Below are 25,812 nucleotides of genomic sequence, written 5' to 3' on the forward strand. Positions count from 1 at the left end.
CATTGAACATCTGTGGAAGGAGCTAAAAGATGCCATTTGGAGAAGATACCCGTAAAACCTGAGACAACAGGAGCAGTTTGCTCATGAGTAGTGGGCCAAAATACCTGTGCACAGGTGCAGAAGGCTCATTGACAAAGACTGAAACCGTTTAATTGCAGTGATTGCCTACAAAAGGTTGTCCAAAAAAATATTAAGTTATGGGTACCATCATTTTTGTCCAGCCCTATTTCATTAATTTTTTTTAATAATTCTGTTAACCAACAACTCAAAAGTAATGGCTGATTTTGATTATTTAATTTTCAATACATTTTAATTTATTGTTACCTTTAAAAGTTTCAAGTCATTTCAGTGAGCATTGTGGACTTTCTTTCTTTAACTGAGGGGTACCAACAATATATGTATGTCATGGAATGAAATCCAGATGAAGAGTAATCCATGACTGTAACTGAGTGAAGGTTGACATTTTAATTTGTATTGTGTTGATTTTTTATATTTTATTTCAGAGTTCTGACTTTTTGGGAGATTGGAATATATGTGGAAAAATATATCACATGTTGGAATCATTGACGGTATCTGGTAACTGGACTGAGTGACCCCTCCCCAAATAGGAAGTACCCACAGGTCAAAACTAAAGAAACCAAGATCCCATAGATTTCGATTGAGAAAAAAAACAGCATTACTCAGTCATTCTATTTTTCATTGTTGCTCTACTACCATTTCTTTTACATGTTCTTGCTGATCCTTCTGTTTTCCTATTTATTTTCTGTAGTGAAATTCAAATTATAAACAGTGTGGTCTTCCAACAAGCTCACTCCTGATTGAGGAGAGTGGTTTCCATAGAAATGTTGAATCAGACTGACCAATCATTGCTTATTCAGATTGTCTTTCTCCATATTGCAAAAAAAAATGGCGACTGAATGACCTTATTTTGTAGGAGCCAGAAGTAAGCCTTTTTCAATGGGTAATGTCATGGTAGGTCAAATTCTCTTGTACAGTCAATGGTTGGAACAAAGAAAGTGTTGCAGAGCTTAGCAAAAGATGGCCATTGAAACCATTATGTAAGCATGTTTCCGTGCTGTTGGACAATTTCAGAGCAAATTTAAGTTTAAAAAAAGACTTCATTATTCTGTAAAAGGGAACTTTACAGATTAAGCAACAGTTTCGATTTCAGTAAAAAATGTTCCTGCTTTTTGTCTGCCTTCACTCAGTATAAAGTCTTTAACACCCCCCACCCCCAAGTCAAACCTTCCCACAATTCTCCACTGGTATTTAAGTGTCAGCATATTTCGGTTCAAAGAAGATCAAGAAAATCTCTTTAGCTGCCTGGATCAAATCAGATGGACATGATCCAGCTAAAGCAGTACCGAAACATCTTAATTATGTGCCATAGGGACAGTTTGTGTGTTTTTAACCAGAAAACAATTTCAATTTTTTGTGGTATGTGTCCACATGTTTACAAAAGTGTCATCAATCATAAACACTGTGTGCTATTTTTTTGTTATTTAATATATGGAAATGTAGATAAATTAGCTTTTAAATATACAGTAAATAAAAAGAATATATCTTTCATATATATTACAATACACTTCTTGGCTGTTTCCCTTTTTATATACTTTTTTTAAGATATGAAGAAAAAAAGGGCGCAAGGCCATTTTTTTTCCTTAGTTTGGCAAAACCGTGTCAGACAGAGTTCACAGTGTATCCAAAAGGCTGGTTTGTGCACAAAATCACGTGAAAAGGGATACATGAGCATTCGATAATAAATCATTCAGTCACAGACATAATTGTTAAGGAAAAAAAAGTTTACAATGCTGGGGTTATAGGACAGAATAATCCCAGATAATGGGGAGAAGGAGCTGCTCCGAGCTCACCTTGCACTTTCCGGAAAACATCGATTTAATGGGAACGTGAAGATTCCAGTCTGTTTCCACTGCTTCATTTGGTTTTGTATAAATAGGGAGGAGTGTCCACAGTCGCCCAAAACACGGCGCAGCTTGTTGCAGAGATGAACGTTAGGACAAAGTTTTGGGGAAAAACCCTCAGGCGAACGGGCTGTCTGACTTCAACATGGACGCATGCTCGGTGTCGTGGCAGCTCTTGCCGTTCATATGTTCCGTGTGGCCGTCGATGGAGTAACAGCCCTGGACCTCCGTGATGGAGGAGGCTGTGTAGGAGGCGGAGCGGAGGGCGTCCGAGTGGTTCCCTATGCTGCTGCCAAACTGGATATTGTACTGGTTCCAGTGCCGCCTCAGAACAGCTTGGACCTGAGTAGAGGAGAAACACCATGCTTCAATTACTTTATTTATTCAGCGCTAATTTATAGTAAATTTACGGCGCTTCACATAGACATCAAGATCGTCGGACGAGGATAGATAACTTAATTGTGTAAATTTGCATTGAGCTACATTAGTTTTAAATGTTTCCTTAAAGACCCACTCTAATTCTGATGACAGTAGACATGTATAAAAAAACAGGTTTAAAATTGAATTATTATGTGTTTATTCAAATTGTTGTGAATCAGGATTGGGTTTTTTAAGGCCTGAATATATAAACACTATATATGTATATGTTAGATTAGATTAGATGACTTTATAAATCCCACAATGGGGAAATTAATTTATCTGTGGCAGCAACAACGACATTCAGAAATAACATCAAAAATGACATTCATATTAAATAAATAAATATAAAAAAAATACAGCTGCGAAAGTGTAAAAAACATGTGATCCACTGCAAACGTGATCCACTGCAAAAATGTGATCCACTGCAAACATGTGATCAACTGTAAAAACATGTGATCAACTGTAAAAACATGTGATCAATTGTAAAAACATGTAAAAACTTTTTTTTTTTAAATACAAAAATAATTAAGCAATAAAGTAAACCCCAAAACAACAACTGTTCAGTAACAAAAACAATTGAAAACAGCAACAACTGCAACAAAAGTAAATGAATAAATGAGTTAAAGAGAGTCTGATGGCTGTGGGGAGGAATGACCTGCGGTAGCACTCCTTCTTGCACTGTGGGTGCAACAGTCTCGTATAAAAAAATATATATATATATATATATATATATATATATATATATATATGTACACTGTATTTTTTTTTTGACACAAAAGATCTGCAGAAATGATAAAATGTTGTGAACTTTTGTCAATTACTATCTATAATGATTTTTTTGGTTTGTCGATTATGAGAGAAAGCGCCTCAGAATGACAGAAAAGCCAAACTTACTTCTCCATTGAAAAAGCAGAAGATGGTGGCCACAAGCAAACCCTGAAAAGAAAACGAGATGGCTGAAACTTGGAAATGTGTCCAAAGCTTGTTTCAGACTCAAACTAACATATTCAAGCATTTTTAAAATTGCCGTCAGAATAAGTCTATACGATCAATATTTTGCCAACATACAGGCAATTGCATCTTCAGCTGCGAAGGGTCCTGCTTTCCCATTGTTCCTCTCTACAGGGTTAGGGTTGAGGCTTTGTTTGAACCTCTCCGGTCCAAACAAAGCCTCCGCAGAGGTGTCTGGCAATGTTCGGGTTTAGCTCAAAAGCTAAAGAAGGACGGCGGCATACCCATGATGGCAAAATCACCAAATCTTCCAATGCAGGACTTTAGATTTGCCTGTTTTGCCACAGGAATCAAACACAATAAGCTCTGAGAGCCCATTGATCACTCACCTGGTAGTGCATCAGTATATGCATGATGTAGTCGTAGATTTCAGAGGAGACCCGCCCACCTGGCTTGTAGGGAAGCAGGACATACTGTATCCCCAGAAGAGGGACCAGGATGAGGGTGGCCCTCACTGCCTTCATGTAGAGACTGGACTCTGCCTGGTGGGTTACCTTCAGCTTGGTGATGAGAACCCTCACAATGTTAAGCAGGAAAAAGACGTTGACCTGGTGAGAGTAAATACAGTCATCAGCTTCAAGTTTCCCCTTTTTGTGGTAAAAAAGACGATGTTTACTGACACATGGTGGTGACATAATCAAGGAAAGGTATAGAAAAACATGGTATTCTAAGCTGGAAAGGATTGTAAATTTTTTGAACACATCACAAGTTTTGCATTAAAAAAGCAAAATTAGAAAACAAAAACAAAAAACTTCTTCAATTGTGTTAACTATTTCATCTAAAAAAAAGTAGAAAAAAATGATGTGCTTTTAATTTGATAGTTATACAAATGTCCTTACACATTTTCTGAAATAAGGAGTATTTTAAGATCAAATGCCATCATAACTATCATCATAACTATCAAATCTATCATGATATCTATCTATCAAATCTAGCCGTTAAACCACTCAACCAGCTGTTTTGTAAGTCATTAAGCTAGGGCCACTTTTTAAATTTTTCAACTTCTCCTGCCAACAGCACAGCTAACAGATGAAAGCGGAAAGGCTCTTGTGTTAGACAACCTTTATTGTTACAACAGGGGTTATGAATCTTTGGACACACATGGTGTATATTTGTTGGACAGGATGGGAAAGAACAGGGGGGAAGAAGAGAGAGAGAGAGATGTTAGAGAGTGGGGGATAAGAGGATAATTATTAATTATTTTTAAAATCATAAAATAAAATAATATTATGAAGCAACAAGTTGCAGGAAGTTTATAATCATTACTGTCAGGTGTAGATGTATAACAAATCTAAAAGGGGCAGGGCCTGTCCACTCACACACTCAAATGTTGCAAACATACCTGTTGGCTCCAAAAATCTTTCATTCATTCATCTTCTTTACCGTTTATTCCCTTTCGGGGTCACGGGGTTGCCGGAGCCTATCCCGGCCACTTGGGCGAAGGCAAGAGATACCCTGGACTGGTCGCCAGTCTGTCGCAGGGTAGAATGTCCTCAATCACACATCCATTCGCTCTCACACTCACACCTATGGACAATTTAGAGTTGCCAATCAACCTATGAAGCATGTTTTTGGACGGTGGGAGGAAGCCGGAGATCCCGGAGAAAACCCACGCATACACGGGGAGAACATGCAAACTCCACACAGAAAGGTCCCCCATTGATGTTGTGTTTTTCATGTCCCCCAGCCGGGGCCTTCTTGCTGTGAGGCAAGAGCGCTAACCACTGCGCCACCGTGCAGCCGAAATCCAAAAATCTTCACATACAGATATGTCAACATGTACACAGTACCATTAGCGTTCACACATGCATTCAGATTAACACATGTGAAACATTTCATTCAGTTACGCAAACTATTTGAGCAAAGGTGAGTTAACATCTTTGCTCAAGTGAATGGTTATGTTCTGTTTGGGTGGATGATGAAGTGTTAAAAAAACAAACAAGCGCCACTAAGGCCACTTTATAAGCTCATTTTTAAGTGAACATTTTCATTATTTTTAGCTTCCTGACTCATGATTTGTTGTGTTTATGAAGGAGATTCCCATTTTTTTTAGGCAACACACTTTTCAATCCTGTAATCAACAAAAAACAAGGTCTAAAGGTCAAAATCTATACATGTTATTTTTTTTAATGTTAATGTTAAATGTTTAACATTTAACATTTATTTAGATAGCTATAGCATAAAGAACGTGCTAAAGGGTCAACTAAACCATTTATACCACTTGTAATCACTAAATTCAATGAAGTTTTCATACTTTGTGTTGCTTTTGAACAACTATGCCGAGGCTGGTGCTTCTTCTTCTACGTTGCTGTCAGTAGCAAATGCTGAACACCTACAGTGCTCTTCAATGGCTTTTAGTGAGATAATAATTTGGGCCTATTTTGTCTTTTATTAAATCACAATTAAATTGCACATGACTGTAAATCGCACCCCGGGTCAAACTATACATAAAAAGGTGACTTATACTCAGAAAATACGGTATTTCTAATAGGCAGCAGTGGATGCAGTTGATTTTTTTCCCCCCATCCTAAGCCCTTGACTCTAAAAGTTTTAATTACAATGGGTTATAAAACTTGCTTTTTACATCAAGGTAATCCTTAATCTGTAGTTGCCATATAAGTTTTTGTTGCTACGAAATTTTTATTAAAAAAAAAACACTGAAAGTTACAATCTGCTTCCTCCAAATGAAACAAATCTTCACAATTTTTTTCCCCAAATTTTAAGTCTTCATTCTGAGAAAAAACCTTTTGTGGCCAGCTTTTCTATGAAGCATGTCCCAGTGTACTGATGAGTCAATTCTTAGAAACCACACGGGTCTGGAGACCTCAGAACGGAAGATAAACTGATTTGAAAACCAACAAATTCAATCAAAGCAGCCCTGAAAAAGTGTAGGCCCCTTGCACTGCATCCGCTCAAAGACCAAAAGAGCTCCATTGGGCTCTCATTGTGCAATAAAGCAGGCCACCATGAGAAAAAGGGAAAACATTGAAGAGAATTGCTCAATCTGAGTAATCAGCAGTTGTGATTCTGGCTGTAGGAGAGGACTGGTGTGGGATTAGAGCGGGGGTCCTCTTACCACAAGAGCGGCACATATGGGACCGTGGATGATGTAGAGCAGGGATGTTTTGGAGCTTATCCAGCAGCTGGAGAGATGAGGACAGCATTATCAAATGGTCGTATTAGGTGGATATCTCAAAAGGACAGAGCCCTTACTTGTCGTTGTAGTAGTAACTCCTAGCAATTGCGTGTATGGAAGCCGGAATAAGAGGAAATCCTGCGAGGCAAAAAAGAAACAAAAGTTTTTCGTCAAAAAAAACAAACAAAAAAAACTGTCCCTTAGTCTTATCTCCATCCCGCTCTCCTTTCGTACCCCAGCCAAGAAGATAGTACCACATCAGGTGTTGCTTCTCAGCAAACACGGCCACCACGATTAGAGTGTGCAGATAGATGCCCTCACACAGCATCCAGAAGTAATTGCAGCCAAAGAGGTACAGATGAATAAACATGGAGACTTTACAGCTTGTCTGAGGAAGACAGAAAACAACAAACAGATGCAGCAGACAGTGGCTCTACCCCACAGTGTAGCTTTTAGTCTCACTCTCAGCTTTATTCAATCTCTCTGAGTAATGAGGAGTGGAAATTCATCAAGTAAGCGATGACAAACTGTGTTTTAATGAAAAAACGACATGAATAAATTATCAGCAATGAGCCAGAGGACTAACTGGATTCCTCTGCACCAGCTCCTGGTTGTTGGCCACGGCAGTCAGCCAAATGATGGTGATGACAGAGTTCAGGACAAATGAGAAGAAAAGGTTTTTGTGAAGGGTGATCCTTTGGCAGCTCAGGCTTCTGTGAGAAAAACAAAACAAAACATTTACATGGCAAAAAGTACAAGCAAAGATAAGTCAAGTTGGACTTCAACTCACACATTATATTTATTCTATACACAGTGGTAACTCCACGCTTGTCATTGTCATAATATACCGAGGTAGAGACTCTTAATAATTGCATAATGCTCCTTAAATCTATCATAGGCATTGCCTAAAGCCTTAGTCACATGCACCCATATGGGTCAACGGGTTTTGGGGTTGTCCGGGTCCATTAAGATTCGTAGACATTAGCAGCCGCATTTTAAGGGTGTGTCTTGTAGGGTGTGCCATGTACAGCTGTGTCCTGTATTTCCCTTAAAGGTTTGCACAGCCACTTTAAGGGGCATTGTTGAAAATGTAGCGTACCATTGTCGTGTGTGTGGTAAGTGTATCATGAAGTATTCATCAGGCTCATGGAAGTTGCTCGCACTTATGATGTATGAGCGATGCTGTCATACAGTACCTTTAAAAAAAAGATATTGGATGGAAATTTTCACGCTACGGGCTTGCCAAGCAGTCTACATCCCAGATATTTCCTCTTGGCCATCTGCGTTACCAGTACAGATTTGTCTATTTTTGACCGCCTGACAGCTCGTATTAATTTGTAAGCGCATTTGTGACTGCTGCTTTATGAGTTTCAAGGTTTTCACCTAATTATCAATTATGGGAAAAACACTCTTTCCTGATTACCTTAGCAAGCTTTTTCAATCATCATCAGGGTAGCTTATGACAGGAAACCGGATAGAGGACAACTACCAGAATAACTGTCTAAAACAGAAGTCAGAAGCAGCCAGACTCTGTGGAAATGGACTAAAAATTAAAATAAAAAAGGATGTGTACTCACTTAAAATGGAAAAAGATTGCCAAAGAAATGAAGAGGGAGACAAGAGACAAGCCATGTCCAATGAGGGCCAAGTAAAAAAGGTTCATCGCAGTCTGAAACGAGACAAAACGGGTCAAATGTGGCATTTTTGACTGATAAACACACATTTTAGTCTTTGAATGTTTTTAAAAACTTTTGCAGAACATTTAACAACAAAAATGTATCCTATAATTGATTTTGATTTGATTTAATTCTTAAGAAAAAAAATGAATAATATGAAATAAATATATCCAATGACACCGTGACGGGCACTTATTATCAATTATCAACTTGCTCTTGAAAATGCACAATCATGGTACAAACAGTCAATTGAAGGTCAGTTGTAACAACGAGAAAAATACAACAACCAAAAAACAAGTGACCAACCATTCTGCCTTCATTGGTGTGCTCATTGCAGCGAGTGTAGTTGGTCCATGTCCGGTTGCTCTCGGGATGCAGGAACCAGTGGCCGTTTTCAGTACAAATCTTTGTAACCATTTCTGCAGAAACATTTTTTTATGTTATGCAATAAAGAAAAAAACAACACACCACTAAGTGTGTTATTTTTTTCTTTTTTTGTGGACCTTTTAAATTATCAAAATAAAAGGCAAAGCAACAACTTGGGGAAAAAAAGCTTTTTAATACTGATCTGTCACTTCTGCAAAAGTTCGTATTTCAAAATGTTGATTCAGTCTTTTTGCCAATCAGGTAGACAGTCATAGAAACACAGACACAGGTCGGTCAGCAATGTTGTCTAATGGATTGAGACCTTTATGTTTAGGTACAGTTTTAGATTTCTTAAAAAATAATAAAAAGTAAAGAATTTAAAAAACCTTACAAAAATAATTAAGGGTTCTTTCACACAAATTTATAGGTACATTATATTTTGCCAATTGTTTTTTATTTCTGAGATATGCATTAAAAAGTCAGATCAGGGAAGGCATTTGCAGGTAAAATCTTCATCACCATACAATTTTACTATATTTAAAGAGCTCAGACTTAGCCAAACCCAAGTCCGGACCTGATGTGTTTTTTACTAACAGATCTCACCCGATGGATCAAAATCCTGGAAGTAATCAGGGCAGTGCTGCTCTGAAGTGACCCCTGCAGCCGTGTCATCCCAGCACAACCAGCCATCCCAAGTTCGATTACACATGGCCTCTATTCCGCAGAGAAATAACACCATTAGTCATATATTTATCTATTTTCTGAACATACGTTTTTCTTGTTTGGGGTCGCTGAAGCCGATCCAGCTACTAAAGGGCAAAGGTGGGGTGCACCCTGGAGACTTTACCATTCCATTGCAGTGCGATGCAGTCATTTAAATGAAGGGTTAAACTTTCTTTCAAAAATGAAATAGGCTTTTTAGAATTAATGATCTGGCAAATATTGAAATTTACACCTCCACTGATACTCATACAAGAAACGTTTAACCTCCAGAAGTAAAAACAACCCAAAAAAACCCTCACAAATCTAGACAAACGACCTTGTCTGCTGTGAGTATTTTCTTTCATTATCTTCTGGTAGCACTCAAACTGCGCGGTCACTATCTTGTTCCTGGTAACCCCAATGTCGTGGTAAACATTTGTTGGCTGGTGCTGACTTTCATTGACATCAGGGCTTGGCTTCACCTGCAGACAAAAAGGAAGGGAGGTCTATTTTTATAAGGAATGTGTAAAAATGTAAACTAAAAACATACATAATTACATACATACATACATACATATAATACATACATATAGTGCCTTGCAAGGGTGTTCGGTCCCCTTGAACTTTTCTACCTTTTGTCACATTTCATGCTTCAAACATAAAGAATAACAATAACAGATAAAAACTAAAATATTGGGTGTGCAAAATTATTCAGCCCCTTTACTTTCAGTGCAGCAAACTCTCTCCAGATGTTCAGTGAGGATCTCTGAATGATCCAACGTTGACCTAAATGACTAATGATGATAAATAGAATCCACCTGTATGTAATCAAGTCTGAGTATAAATACACCTGCTCTGTGATAGTCTCAGAGATCCGTTCAAAGCGCAGAGAGCATCATGAAGAACAACGAACACACCAGGCAGGTGCGAGGTACTGTTGTGGAGATGTTTAAAGCCGGTCTCTGGTGATCCCTTTCAGGTGTGGTGAAGGAAAAGGGTGGCATCTGATCGGACCAGATTGATGGAGGCAGCCTTTAAAAGTCAGAGTGGACCTCCAGTCCTTTAGAAGGGAACTCTGCTGTAACCCATAACCCGTAATCCGGGATGGAGAAATAGTTCAGGGTTGTGAAACATTTGACACACCAAAACTAGTGACATCTATTGACCAGACTACAAAATTACATCAGAATGGAACAAAAAAGACCAGGGGGGTATTCCAGGAAGCATGTTTAAACTACCCTGACTTTAAGCCTGAACTCTGGCTGAAATCCGCCTGAACTTTCTTACTCGGGGTATGTCGGTTCCAAAAGACCGGATATGAGTTGGCGTAATTACGCTCGACTTGGTAACCCTGGGTTAATGCACGTGCATGTCGAGTACATAAAGACATTCTCAATAGATCGCCGATTTCCGGAGTCACCATGGAAACGCGTGGAGAAAAAAAAAAAGTGCTACACTTCAGTGACACGGAGTCTGAGATTAATGCCGGCGTATGAAGATTATACGCCGATCAAAAAAGTAATACGGCCACAACATCTCTACACCTCTTCCACTTCCCACTTCTGGTAACATGTGAAAATGAACATCAATTCTTTCCATTTAGCTGTGTTTTTCATATTTAAAATATTAAATTCTTGGCACATAAATGGCTTTTATTTTCGTCTTTTTTAGGAGAATAATAATTACTAAATTAATCATCAGTTCTTGGTGATGTTGGACCTGGGTTTGATTGAAATGTGAATCTCTACCATTGTTGGACTGCTCAGAAGTACAAGAGCCACCATCCAGTTCCATCCAAAGCGATCCAGCTTCCACTCAGCCATGTTGGGGTTGGGGGGGTTGAGACGACAATTTCCCAGCTGCCGATCTGAAATGGAAAACAAGCCACTAAGATCCAGAGATAAAAAAACACATCACAGTTTTTTAACTGTTGTATGGAGCAACGGCAAGACAGTGTGACACTTCGGTTCTGTCCACTTAGCGTTTGGGCAGTCTGGAAGGAAACGCTCTCATGATTTACTAAGAATTTAAAAGATTTGTCAGAATACGGACAAGCAAGCACCCTCGTCGCGGTGTCTTGACAGCCATGGGAGTCTAGCTCCTTTCCTGTTGCTTACTCTTTTTCTTTTTCTGGAGCTTTTACACTGTCTGACAGGCGCATTAAACATTGGGTGTGTGAACATGTTCCGCTTTGAAAAGGCGGTGCCTCAGCAGAGCATGACCCCAGAGTGCAGTTTGGGGTCAAGCGAAAGATCACTGCAGAACTCTCATACCCATATTTGGAACAGAAAACCACTCGACTACTTGAGATGTTTTCATCCCACTACACAACCTTTTCCAAAGTTTTATATTTTACATTTTGTTGCTTTTATAACTTCAATTTTTACAAATATATTACAGAAAAGAGTAAGAACTTCCAACTGGCATTAAAAAAAGGTTGGCACTGTTACAATGTTTCATACAAGGATTTGTCTCTTTAAGACAGCTGGGCTATCTATAAGAAATGAACACACAATTGTGAACAAAGGATCCAAAGTGCAACATAACTCATAATGTCAGGGCTCCCATTCGCATGTGAAATAAATATGGTGTTGCATTAATGTATGTAACTGGGTTGTCCCTTTAATGGGGAATGTGAAAAGTCTTCTGAGCTCAGGGAACTGCACCAACTAAAAACCAACAAAACAGGAAGGAGCCCAAAGCGAAAGGATAGCTGAGAGAACCACGTCCAGAGAACATTCACCAACAGGCACTTAACCAAAAAGCCAAATGAATTCCGTAAAGACAATTGCATCTTTGGTGATCAATGGTTTTATTTTGAAGCTTTCTCCTCTTTCAAATTAAATATTAAAAATGAGAGTGCAGAACTCCTGACTTCCACATATATAATAAAAAAAATAGCTCATGTTTATTTGAAAAGCGAACAGCGTTTTCAGTTGCAGAGCTACAGGAAAACGCATCAGTGGAGAGAAAACCAATGGATGAAGTGTTTTTCAGATTAAAATAGAAAATGTTTTAAAATCATGCTGGTTTTCTTACCATAAATCAGATAATATTCAATTTATGTGTTAATGCGACATTAAAGCCTTTTCATAAATACATGTATGGTAATTAGGGAAAAAAAACAATGAAGCATTTTCTGTTTATGATCATATGCTGTATCTGAGAACTGGACTGAGTGACTCCTCCCCCCTCTTGTTCCAAACAGGAAGTAGTTGCTGGCTCCAAGAAGCCAAAATCATATAGACTTTAAGAGAGAAATAAACAGCTTTTACTCTGTCATTCTATTTGTCAGAATAACCATTTTTGCTCTGCCATCTTTTCTTAACACGTTCTTGCTAATTTTCATTTTTTTCTGTAGTTCACGTTATTCACGCTATGAACTGGCCAATCGATGTCTATAAGTGTGTGATCTTACATTCAACATATATTGACTAATTCTCCTGAGTCTTTTTTTAAGAGGTAGGGGTGAGGACTTCCAACAAGCTCATTCTTGATTGACGAGAGTGGTTGCCATTAAAACAGTGACTCAGACGGATTTGGACCAATAAGCGCTAACTGATGTTATCTGGCTCCAACATGGCAGCGTCCATATCACAAAAAAATGGCAACTGAATTGACTTCATTTTGTTGAAGTTGAATATCAGTCATTTACTATGCGTGACATCACACTCACTTGGTTCAGTTCTCTTATACAGTCAATGTTTATGCTATTTGTATTCTTGGACCACAGAGGCAAACCAATGAGAATCATGCGGGGGTTTGCAGAAGTCACACATCAAAGAGTTGACCACATTCATTCTCGGCGTAGCTCTGTCCACAGACTGGTCCTGAGTAGGCATGCACAATTAATTTAAAATTTCTTGATATCCCGAAATCAGTTTGTGCAATACGCGTATCGCAATTACCTTAAATGTTTACAAACATGGATAGACAGAGAAACCATTTGATTTTTTTTTTTTTAAAGCGCAAGCATTGGATAATGGTTCTTCGGTGACATACAGGTTCTTACCTGTCTCCTATTCAGATAACTTGCAGTATAATTTATGTTGACGTACATTTAAATAAAACTGCTGCAGTGAAATGAAAATGATGTAATAAGTGTTTTTTGTTTTGCTAATTCTTCATGTATCACCAGTCATATCATCATTACAATATTGATCACTAATATCGCACAACGCAAGTTTTCCTCAAATCATGCAGCTCTATTTCTGAGGTCTGTTCAGAGTTTTCACGAGAATCTCACTGAGGAGCAGGAGGAGGAGCTTACTGAAAGCTGGACTGTAAAACATTATGGTGATCTGCAAATTCGAAACAGCCAAGGAGGTCAGCTGCTGTGTTCATACTTTTCTCTGCAGCAGCTGTATTTTATACAGAAACCAAACTGCTAGATGATCAAAGTCATTGGCGATGGAACTTTAGTTTGTTCATAATTTAACCTTTTTTTAATGAAAGGCATTATCTGAAAGGGGGTTGATAGCATTATGTGACAAAGCAGATAATGACAAAAGAAGGAGAAAAAAAAAGGATCAGTGGACTCCTGTCGAGCTCTTTCAGAGCCCTGGAGCCAGAATGAGAAATGTCTCTAGTTTTATTTAGATGCTGCATAATCCAGACAGTTTAAAAATCATACAAAAACAAGTACCAGTACATTATAGCAAAATACGGTAAATTCCTATTTTATACCAGAGATGGGTTTTTCATTTATACTTCTAAAACAGATTGACATAATTATTTTATTTTTGGAAAAATGCAAAGTTAATGTTTCACTAATTCACTGTGATTAAAAAATAAGCCAAACTTTTATTGACATAGCCTTAAAGTGAGCAACTTTCTAACAGAGCGGTCTACTATCTTAAAATTCAGTGCATTCCCTGGACCGGATTGCCCATACCCCCACAGCTGGCCCCCACCCATAAGGGCAGTTGCAACTAAGGCAACTAAGGCACTTACACTTCTGTAGTTAAAAATATTACATGTTGAAGAATTACTTTACCAGAAAAAGTTGTGAAAGTATCCACCAGAAAAGCCAGTGAGTAGCCACTGTTGTTGAAGTACTTAGTTGAGTAAACATAGCACAAGAAATAACATGAAACACAACATCTGCCAGCATGCAGGCATTTACCCAGGACATCGGCACATCTGCTGTCTTCTCACCCTAAAACAGTTACTGCACAGACTGTCTCTGCAGAAATCTTCTGCTGGCTAGCTGGTAACTTCCTTTTGAAATTGCAGGATGTTTGTCAATTTGACGCTCTGACGTACATCAAGTCCCATCAAATGGCATTCGGAAGTCAATTTGGCTGATGAGGGCCAGAAACCTAATTATAGCCTCACATTTATGAGAACTTATGGTGTGTCGGCTTACAGAGGAACAAACATCAACATTTGTGCCACTAATTATGTTATTGCCAAAATTTTTATGCTATAAGAAAGCCTACATCCATTACAAAAATATAATAAATATAAATATATATACTGTATATAAATAAAAACATAATGTGTACCTAGGATATTTACAGTTTTGTCTAAAGGTAAAAGTAATTTAAAAAAACAAAAGTTGTATAAAGAAAACATTAAATTGTGTTGTTGTCCAACCTCATAGTGCAAAATTAATATATTTTCAGTACTGTTGGCTGCTGTCTTCTTATCTCTGCTTCCAAAAGGATGCTGTGGTCAGCAGCCTGCAGGATTCCTACATGTTTACATTCAGACTGGCTCCAACAAGATTATTTAAAAAAAAATGGAGGAAAAAAAGTTTGGTCAGTGCAGAAAATTGTGCCCCAGGCACTGTTATTTTAATGATACATAAGAGTTAATGAGCTAGCAAGTTAGCAAAAATGTTAAGCGAGGTTGGGAAGAAAAACAAAAGGTTAGCATGCTAAAGAAATAATTTCGCCAACTCTTTTTGTAGCTTTGATTTTGTTCTGTGCTAAAACCTCATTAACCCTCTAACAACAGAGACAATCAGAGACAGCAAAAATAAAGCATGCTCTTTGAACTACTGTAACTTTTTGTCAGTTTATGTATTTAACGTAATTTCAACAGATTCTGACAGCTAACTGGTGACAGCTAACGTAAAGTGTTGCATATAGGTGCAAAGTTACTTGTCTCAGCTTCAGAATTCGTTTGAGTAACAGTAATTTCGTAAACGTTGAAGAGTTATAGAAATTCAAAGACCGTCAAAATTCCAGCTAAAGCTCCAATGTGAAAGGATTAAATAATAATGGTTTACAATCAACCTAAATATCAGCAACAACCAGTTTTAGCTCTTAGCTTTAGGTTTAACCTTTGCTCGACTTAACTATGTCTGAAAATGTACCTCTTCATGTTGTTGTTGTGTTCAAAGTAAATTTGGTAACATTTATTCTTCTGCAAAATTCTTTTCTTAGTTCTTGATCGAAAACTATACTAAATTAGACCTGGTTTTCTCACTTAAGTTACTCAAGCTAACATGTCTCACATCAGAATTTATGCCTTTTCTATGAAAAGTCTGTGGACTTCATAGCTTATTTTGACTTCACACATCATGCAAAAAATGTGTTAGCTAGTGAGCAAAATGAAAGACTTGCTAAAGCTAAAACTAGTGAAAGCGCACACTAGCTAAGCTGTCTAGCTTGAGAAAGTGTGATTAGAAGCAAATCCTCAAACTTGAAAACAGCAGCTATCATTCATTTATAAAGGAGGAAATGGTGCAGAACAGATAAGTAAAAACCCTCTTAACCCAGATAACCAAGTCTACATCTTTGTTGTTCTGCCATTCTTTGACTGGTCTATCCTAGGCACTTTAACGTTGGGAGTAGGATCTAGACCCACTAGACAGTGCTCTGAACCTTTTTTCTTCAATGATTTGTGATCTTCACTGGTGTCCATGGATTACATGAAATCCTCTTCACCTTTGTCCACCTTTGTCATGGTAGGGGGAACACGTCAATGTAAGGGTGGGGTCATCTAAGATAGCACAAGGGTAATGTAGAACGGCCCCATGACTGCAAATGTCTACAATGACCTTTCTGTAGAACATGTAAAACAAGTGACAGGAGGAAAGTTGTTCTTCTTTTTATAAATGATTGGCATTTCAAACAATACACGGATGCTTCCAAAAGCATTCACCTGTGCATTTGAATGTTTTCCATGTGACTAAAATGTCTGCTATGGAATTCTAGTCTGCAGCTTTTGAAGTTATCAGTGCCAGGTTGTGGGAACAGACTTTTTAAGTCGACACCAACAGATGTTCGGTGAAAAAAACTGCTTCATGTACGATGGAGATGACATCTTTGTTGAATGACCAACAAAAAACAAAGAGCCATATTTCATCCAATCTGAGTGGTGCACAAAATATTCTTTGCATTAACATACCAAGAGGGGGGATCCTGTTTTGCAATTTTAAGGAAGAAAACAACTGAAATACCAAAGGATCTATGTCACTGCATTTACACCCAGTCCACATTCTAAGGGCAAGTGCACAGATAATGTTAAAAAAGACAGGGGTTACGAGAGGAAACACAACAATCTCACTGATCCTGCATTGAATTCCCGTAGAGCCTTCATTTTTCTTTGTTTATATATTTTCTCCTTTTCTAAAAAGACACCAGTAACACATTCACTGTAACATGAACTTTCCCATGTCTTTATTACCTTTAAAAATACTAAACAAAAAAACATGAATCAAAAATCCAATATTGATCATTGCTAATGAATCATTGCAATTTTTTATTTAAGCGGCTAATTTACAGTATGATAGCAGCACTGCTGTGTTGTTCTTATTCAGTTCATAAACAACTTTACACCACAGTGTACAAACAAGCACACCCCTCACTATAGCAGCTGAACACATAGAAAGTTGTTGACATTCATAACAGCAGACTGTTAAAAGTACCCACATTAAACCAGCTTAACATTGTTGGCATTGTTCTGATCTTTAACAGGCCTGCAGACTCCAGCCATTCTGTCATTTGTTTTGCAAATGAAGTGTGTGAGAAGCACTAGAAGAGCTCGTTTTTGTTTCTGATGTAAACTGTGAATTGAACTTTTTTTTACACTTTAATTGGGGTATTTACCATTAAGGTATGTCTGACTGAATGTTTCTCTAATAACTGGTTTGCTGACTTGACCATAAAGCACACAACATTATGACATAAGTACTTTTCAGGAAACTGGTGCATCTCCCCTAACCCCATATGTCATTTTAAAAAAGGATTGTAAGACTCCAATACCAAAATACTGCATTCAACTCATTACATCTGGAAAAAAGCTGTAAAAATATTTCCCTAAGCCAAGACTTAATGAAAACGTGAAATCTTTTATAATATAAACTATATGGCTGCTGTCATTTTAAGAGAGGCTTTAAGCGCTGGAGGACTTGCCAAGAAAGTTGATCCGACTGAAGTAGCCTCTTGTCTACGCACAGGAAAAAATACTAAAAGTGCTTTGATAAAAATACATAAGTTAAAAATATAATCTGCTACGTTGAGAACTACACCTGCATGTGGAGTTCTGAGGTAGCTCAAGAGCTGCTTGGGTTATAATCTATATGCTTAAACTGACAAAGCTGTCTACCTTCCAGCACAAGTGCATGCATTTCCTATTTCGTAACTTCCTGTTATTGTCATTTTTTGTCTTTTGTGAATTAGGGAAAGCTTTCATGAGAGCTTCAGCTACTTTTTTGTCTCCTACTCAGCTGCAGATTTACACAAAGCAGTTGCAGGGCTCTTATGTTGCTGTGAATCCCTCTGATTAAAGTTGCATGCAGCCAGTAAGCTGTTTACAATTCCTTTTTATTTTTTCTTTAAAAAAATTGTATTTTTTGTGGACGCTTCAGCCCAATTTTCAGCTGATGTTCTTCGTCAAGTGAAATAAAAAGAACGGTTTCTTTAAGCAACTAAAAAAAACTTGGCTGACATAACTTCAGTATCTGTGCTAACGGAATATAATATGGTTTTAGGACAGCGTGATATTATTTTGTTTGTTGACGTCACTTTTGTGTCCTTCAAAATTGAATCAGAAAAGAATTTGAATATTACTCCATCAGTGTCATGCAGTGTGAACAAAGCCTATCAGATCACGATTCAATTCTAATTTAATTGTCAAATATTGTATTTTAATTTGAAAACATATTAATCTAAAAAAGGATTGCTTTTAGTGCTAGTTTTCACTCCCTGTGTCTAAAATTTGACAGAAAACTCTATTATGAAATATTATCATATTCTCACGACCATAGGCGCACTTAAAAGTCTTACATTTTCTCCAAAATGTAGGGGGCGCCCTATGAGGCGGTGCGTCTAATGTGTTGCTGTGGGACTTTGGCAGAGGAGGTTGGAGCAGACGGCATGAGAACGGGGAAGGGAAGTCTGGCTGAGTGAGGTTTACGTAAAGAGACCAGATGGTTTTTCCACGCGTCAACGTCTCTGTTAATCTGTGACTCCATGTGTGCACATCTCACAGACGCTTTGAAAAAACAAGTGAAGCAAATGAACTCGGAGCTTGCTGTCATTTTGGGAGCCTTGAAAAAGGAACTCCAACCGCTGGACAGGGCGTTCAAAGTAAGATTGCGAACGGCGTGGTAGAGATGGATGACGGATGGCGAACGTAGTTTCACTAAGACTCGTCGGGCAAGATACGCCACAATCTGTGAATGGATCGCAGATGCTTGGCTAACGTGTCTGCTTCCACTGTTCTTCGAGTTCTTCGCAAAAGCCGGCATCATTTATGATGAGCCACACGTCAACGAGACGGACTCTGACAATGAAGAAAAGGAAGCTGGCGTGTTTGATAGAAATTTAGCCCAGCTATTCATTGCAGATACAGAAGATGAGGACTTTGATGGATTTTTGGATGCTGTTTTATGACTGAAAACATAGAAAGAAATCACAACCAACTCAGTTTTGCTCCAGCTGGCATTTTAAAACACACCTAACATGCATGTTTTAGCGGTATGTGTTAATGTGCCCGGGCCTTAAAACCCGGTGCACCTTTTGTGGGTGTCAAATACCGAAGAATCACCCATAACTGAAACTGTGCCCTATAATCCAGTGCGCCCTATGGTTGGGAAAATACGGTAATCAATCACTGTATCTATGATCTCAAACACAAATAATAAGCATTAAAAACACATTTATTCAAATTAAAAGGGCACTAATTTCATATAAAAAGATAGTTCACTTCAGGCTAATATTTTATGTTTTACTGTATTTGATTTTAAATTTTGAAAGTTTAATGGATTTATTAAATTTTTTAAATAACAGACTTCAATTTTGGTTGTTTTTATAGTTTTATTCTTTTTTTATTCTTTATGTATCTATATGTCAGATATGCTTGTGTGGTTGTTTTCTAATCTACGATATATACGTTTTTTCCTAAAAAAATACAATAAATATAACAAAAAATCAAAACAGCCATTTTTGTCAAGTGTCCTTGTCATTAAAGATCTTTTTTGATTAAAGCAATTTGATAATTTTTTTTGGTCAATTACACAACCTTCCATTGTATGTGTTCATGCGTATTCCTAAAAAGTAAAGCAGGGCTTTCGAAACTCATGAACCATGGAAACCAATTAACAGCATTGCCACAGTTGTTTTTCTGAAGAGCTCAGAACAGAAAAAAACCTGCCTATAAAAGTAATATTTTCACAGTAGAGTAAGTTTGTTAATTGGAGATCCAAGACAAACGTCTGCTGTGGATATTTGCTCACAGAACCAGATAATGAAGGGTACCAAAGAAACTCAAACCCAGTTCAGTTGTTAGAAGATACATTCTTGCTGTTTTGTAGCAGCTTCTTTAATATCTAATTAGTTGGTATTTTTTCTTTGTCATAAATAAAATATCAACTATCAAGCTGCTTTTGTATGCAACACTAAAGGCATCTAAAAATGTAATGTCATACTTTGTCGACCATGCATGGCAGGTCCACTACGCAAACAGAAAACTAGCAGAGCTTTCTGCTGTGTGATGAATATGTTAACTAAAAAGAGCCTCAATGAGAGGCTGTTTGATTCTCATAACTAGGTTTTCATCAAATGTTGCTTAGCGCTTCTCAGAACTCACAAACAAAATGTCGACACAAGAAAAGAAATATACTTAAAGTGAGTGCAAAAGCTCTAACGGTTCATATCACATCACTGAAAATGACTACAGGGGGAAATTTGAGCATGTATACTATTGTAAAAAACACACGCACACACACAATGAAGGGCTTCTGAGTTGAAAAACAACCAGAATGTGGTAAAAGAAAGTAGACAATGATACAAAAAATGTGATGTCGGTGAGCGTCTCAGTGTAAAATAAATGCTATGCAATATTCACAAATGGAAAAAAAAAACATCAGGAAAATCAATACTGGGCAGGCTGCAGGAGCCCACTGTGCCTTGATGATTTATGAGGGGGTTACATTTCAGGACAATCAACATTACTCTAATGAATAAGAATCGCTTTTGCACTCTAAAGAGCGGATCACCACTTGGCAAAGCTCAAAGAATTTACTACTCACAACATCTCTTGAGGATTTTTATGAAGAGATTTTAGTTTAGTTTAGTTTAGTTTAGTTTTTTGTAAAAAAGATCTTAAATGCATCTAATATGAAGATGCTGTTTGAAAAAGAGCTTGTTATTTGTGATGTAGGAAATACGCTGGGAGGGCCACAAGCTCCGGCTCCAAGATCTTAGGTTGCTCTGCCCCAATGACGCCTGCCCAGGATTTAAAGGTGAATTTCGAATGAATTTCTGCCGCTTTGCAGAAACGATGTCCAACAGAATGACAGCTTTTTTGATTTGGAGTAAAATTGCATTATAATATTTAAAAGACCACTGGGAAAGTGTCTGTAACTATAACTTGCACCTCCTGTTTGATGCTCTTTTTCCTCTCCAATGTCGCCAGTTCCAGCCAGTTGCTTGTTCAATACAGGGATTAAACCAAAAGCCCTCCCATGTAATGTACTGATCAGTTAGGATCATTTGGGTTTATTGAAATGATATGAACTGAATGAATGAAATTAAATGAACTTAAGCTTGGTTAAATGTTTCCTGTCTGAATTAAACTAGCTTTAATTAAATCTTGAAACATAAATGCCTGGAGCCAGGACGGTTCACCCGATCACCTCTAGAGGAATTTATTTTACATACAAGGCAGCATCCGTTCCCTTGCAAAAATGTTTAATTCCTCATCCAAAATCAAATTACTTTAAAGTCTTTCACTTTCAGCTGATTTTATGGCTATAACACACCAGGGCAGCTTTTTCTGGACCATAAAGTTTGCTTCTGTGTACAATGTGTTTATTTAAACAAGTTTAAAATACTAAATGAACTACAGTGCAGACCAGCCTGCCTGAAAACAGCTTCAGTTCATTTGCAAGTGAATCCCGGTGCAGTTCATTTCAATGTAAAAACAAATGATTATCCCACATGTCATGCCTCTATTAATTGAAAAAAAAAAAAAAAAAACTCACTGCAAATCCAAAGAAGGGAAAGTAGGAAAACAGTAGGAAGAAAGCAAGTAGCAACTCCAAATAGTGCCATTTCAAAAGCAAACAATAGGTGCGGTTACATGGACAAAAGTAATCGGAATGAACGCCTGATCAAGATAAAAATGCGGCATGTAAACATGCCGTTCGGAATACTCCGAATAGGTTTTGCCAATTGTTGATCTGATCGCGGTGCATATAAACAGTTCATTCCGATCGTGGGTCACTACTGCGCTGGCTTTAGGTCATGCGTAGATCGTGTGACACACCGGAGAAATCTTTGGAGCGTGAGCAGGAGGGAAGCATGTCTCTGTAGCTTCGTGTGTGCAAGCAGGGGAGGGTGCTTTGTTACGGTGTGCACTTCAGAGGATGCTTCAGACCGCAATCAGTCCGGCTGCTCTGCGTTAGCGAGCTGCCGGACTCGGGAGGACCTTGTCTCCCGAGAGGACCGTGACTCCGAGCAGAAGATCGGCTCTGGGGCGGTTTGTGAGCTAAGGGAGGCGCTTTTTGAATGGAGAAATGCCGCGCAGTACTTAGAAACCACGTTAACAATCATGTGAATTCATGTTTCCAATCGTGTCATGTCAAAATAAAGGCTGATGTTATCCCAGATGCCCATTGACCGCATGGATTTTAACTGCATCCACGGCTAAATGTTGTTGTAAGCATGTATTAGCCTAACCCTAACCCCTTCTTCTGGCTCTCTTCCGCCAAGGAAAAAAGTACGGATTGAAAAAAATTATGAGCAAACAAGCATTTAATATTAATTATAACAATAATAAAAGCCCGTTTAGAAGATCATCTCACTCTATGCTGCAGGTTTCTTTGTTAAACTCTAATCCGATCATTGGTCTGATCAAAGATATTTTGCACATGTAACTGCAGCTAATATTGAGATTTTACATTTCAAGGTCCACTACACTAGCACAAGGAAAGTAGTCTTTGTCTGACTAAAATCAAATTGTTCTGAGATTCCTCAGCTCAGATTGTTGTTCAAATTTAAAGTAGTTCAATTGTGTCTAAGTGGCAAAATTCTTGTTCACACTTTTAGCTCTGGATTTTGATCTTAAAACTGAATAAATGATCAAAAAACAACAAGAAAACTGTCATTGTCATGTAAATTGGAAAGTAATCCCATTACTATCTCAATATAGCATACCTTTAACCATTAGTCTATTAGTTTGTCTTTTTTTTAATGTAGAGATTAAGAGTTTGACTGAAATAAATTCTCAAAAGTGAAAGTGGGCAACTGGTAAGGTCCTGACATTCTTTTGATTATTCTTCAATCACAATTGACATAATTCCAGTGGATCCTGAAGCAGAAGAAAGCCGCTTTGCTTTGATATGCAACACTTAACAGTAGTGAAGTGCAAACACAAACAACGCAAATCAGCTGATTCTGTTGCAGAGAAAAGCAGCTTTGCTTATCCCTTTGCACCGTTTTTCAACTTTATGCATCAGTGCACTTTATGTTCGTAAAGTGTCGAATATCGTTGCCAAGTCGCTTTTCTCCACATTTGAATCAGTTGATTTAATATTTATAATTGTGTAAACGGTCAAAGACTTACGCTAGTCAAACAGCGTGTTATCTATAGACTTATATCTACAGGTGTTGCCGGAGACAACCTATGGTATTAAACAGTTAGCAGACATGAAACACTGCATCTGTATATAGGGTTAGGAAACATAAAAAACTGTACACTGCAAGTAAAAACAGATAGATTGTAAACCTGTGTGTGGATGTTTCTGGCCAGGAGATTATCATGAGCCACCACCGGTTTTTAAAAGTCTAATCTGATGGATCTGTTCTAATTCATTTGGTACGCTCCTCTCAATTATTCAGGCTTTATTTGGGACAATTAATTTGTCAAAATATTGCAAGAGATTTCTTCTGACAACAGTTTGCATCCTAATCCTCAATCATGCACATGTAAGCAGCATTGGTTTGCTGGAACTGTATGCTGATTTTTCTTCTTTATTTGAAGGCAGATGCTAGATAGCACCTATAAAGCTTAAACCATAAGATAAAGACTAAATAATATAGAATAATTTGTTTTTGTAGCTTCACTTTAATGTTTAAATGGTAATGCAATGAGGAAAAGGTAACATTTGTTTAGTCATTGTATTTTTTTTTACAACCTATCATATTTATGGTTGTTATTTGAATAGAAAAATAGGGCATAATCACATAATAGTTTATGCATAAAGCTTGCTAAAAATTTTCCACTTAATTTTAGGTTTTCAAAAAACCAGATCAATGTGTAGCAGATGTGCTGTACAACTGGATTCCATCTGATAAGATGATGGAAGTACACGCACAAAGCAGTCTCTAATAGGCAGTTAGCTTTGGACGAAGGATTTTTAACTGCTCTGTCAGTCATTTAGGGAAGCTTCCCCATTTCACAGATTTAGCCATGAGAAGCCCTCTAAGAATGAGAGCTATGTTGTGCCTGCTCTTGCAAGTTGGAACCATACTTTCCAGAAAGAAAACTACAGGAGTATGGGTTGAACAACGGACTCAAAATGGATGAATTGTATTTCTTATATGATTTTTGACACCTCAAACAAAAAGTGCACACTACTAGACAGAACAAAACACTTTGTTGTGATGTTGATTATCCGTATGCCAAAGGGGTTTGTTGGAATTTACCGTTTTTTCCACACTATAAGGCGCCTTATTATTTTAAAAAAAAATGCACTTCATAATTGGGAGAGCCTTATATTGGTATTAATTATACTGTTATAATATGCCAGTTAGCCTAGGTTATTTCATTCATTTTTTTCTTCTTTAACGAAATAAAACTAATTGAATTTCAAATTTCCTCAGAAAGTCAAAGTCAAAAATGTGCTAGCTTTGCTCTTCTGTGCATGTCAGTTATTTTTAACAATAGCTTTTAGGCTAGTGTAGATTACTAAAGGTGAAGTAGCATGCACATTTCAGTTTGATTTCAACTTAAACTAAAGTTGCTCAGAAATCAAACTTTGAAGTTCCAAACTCCTGGAAGAGCTAACTCTGCAGCCATATTTTTACTTATTTAGATGTTTATTCTCCACCTGAGTCAATCCGCCTCCCATGGACTCTAGTGTTTCTTTTCTTCATAGGACTATTACATTTCTAGCCAAACATACTCGTCATCATGTCCTCCTCTGATACCTAACCATCAGTGGCACCGTTGACCATCATCTTTTACGTTTCAACTGTCCGGCCCACAAACTTCCAGTGCGTCTAAATCCTCTGATGCTTATGTAACATAATTTAGGAACCATCACTGAACGCATCTTTGCTCACTGGCTAGGATTGGAGCGGAGCTGCTACTTCACCATTCAATTTAACCGTCGTTCGTCGATGCCAAGCGAGAAACCCGCAGCTGTGATAACATTCCTTCTTCATTTTTTTCTTCTTCATTTTTTTTCCTCCACTTATAACTCTGAAGGAAGAAATAGGTGCAGCTGTGCCATTAAAAGAACATTTCACGCCTTAGCACAAAGCGCCGAGTTAACCCTCGACAGACTGCAACGGTCTTAAATCCAACGGAACCTCGAATGCAACACCCCCAAATCCTGACAGAATCCGTGGAACTCCTCCTGTCAACAACTATTATATATTTATCAATAAATGATCGTCACGGCTGTGGGCACCAGCCCCACGCGAGGGCTGCTGTCTCCTCGGTGTCTATTCACCTCCTGTACGGAACAGTGGCTGGAAGTTCCAGATGATGCCCCTCCACGAGCGTTCAAACCCACGGCTATGACGGTCCTCTATAAATAAACAGTAAAATCCATCTCTACTGTCGTAAAATAGACATGCCTTTAAAACAATAAAGGTAGTTGTTGTTATGTTTGCCCCTACCAGAAATGAGTCCGGCAGCAGCAGCGGGGTGGTTCGTCTGTAGCGGTCTCAGCTCTCAAGGAATCCGTGAAAAGGCTCTTCGTGAATCGGGTGCTTTCGTGTCGGGGTACCGACAGCAGCAGATCTCCGGCGCTCATAAGGGGAGGTTAGGACGGCTGTCAGCTTGACGTTGGAAGTCAACCCACTACTTCCTGTTACATCACAGAGTACAGCTGAGGAGCTGGAAGCTGCGGCTGGCTTTGCCACTTCAACTCCCACATTTATCAGACCTGTGT

The 25,812-nt window shown here is 38.1% G+C and overlaps 1 protein-coding gene across 2 annotated transcripts; it reads right to left on the reverse strand.

Annotated features, from left to right (window-relative positions):
• Positions 1–1,438: 1,438 nt before the first annotated feature.
• calcrl (calcitonin receptor like receptor) lies at positions 1,439–25,783 on the reverse strand. 2 transcript variants are annotated; one of them, XM_023950475.1, is made up of 14 exons: positions 25,538–25,783; positions 25,369–25,446; positions 10,982–11,100; positions 9,571–9,715; positions 9,135–9,245; positions 8,472–8,584; positions 8,067–8,158; positions 7,076–7,202; positions 6,724–6,877; positions 6,567–6,627; positions 6,430–6,496; positions 3,683–3,901; positions 3,237–3,278; positions 1,439–2,264 (listed from the first exon to the last, which is right to left on the reverse strand). In XM_023950475.1, the coding sequence occupies exons 3-14, from the start codon at positions 11,054–11,056 to the stop codon at positions 2,040–2,042; spliced, it is 1,431 nt and encodes a 476-aa protein (XP_023806243.1). In that variant the 5' UTR covers positions 11,057–11,100; positions 25,369–25,446; positions 25,538–25,783; the 3' UTR covers positions 1,439–2,039. The 2 variants fall into 2 exon arrangements, with proteins under 2 accessions (XP_023806243.1, XP_023806244.1); XM_023950476.1 differs by lacking the exon at positions 25,369–25,446.
• Positions 25,784–25,812: the final 29 nt, after the last annotated feature.

Source organism: Oryzias latipes, chromosome 21 (assembly GCF_002234675.1).
Source record: "Oryzias latipes chromosome 21, ASM223467v1".
Classification (NCBI taxonomy): domain Eukaryota; kingdom Metazoa; phylum Chordata; class Actinopteri; order Beloniformes; family Adrianichthyidae; genus Oryzias; species Oryzias latipes.

Bases quoted from the DNA above. Each gene is read 5' to 3' on its own strand.
- calcrl (XM_023950476.1), bottom strand. From the start codon at position 11,056: ATGGCTGAGTGGAAGCTGGATCGCTTTGGATGGAACTGGATGGTGGCT. The intron at 6,878-7,075 runs GTTAGTCCTCTG...TGTCTTCCTCAG, and splicing joins AGCTGGTGCAGAGGAATCCA to ACAAGCTGTAAAGTCTCCAT. The intron at 3,279-3,682 runs GTGAGTGATCAA...TTTTCTTTTCAG, and splicing joins ATATACTGATGCACTACCAG to GGTTTGCTTGTGGCCACCAT.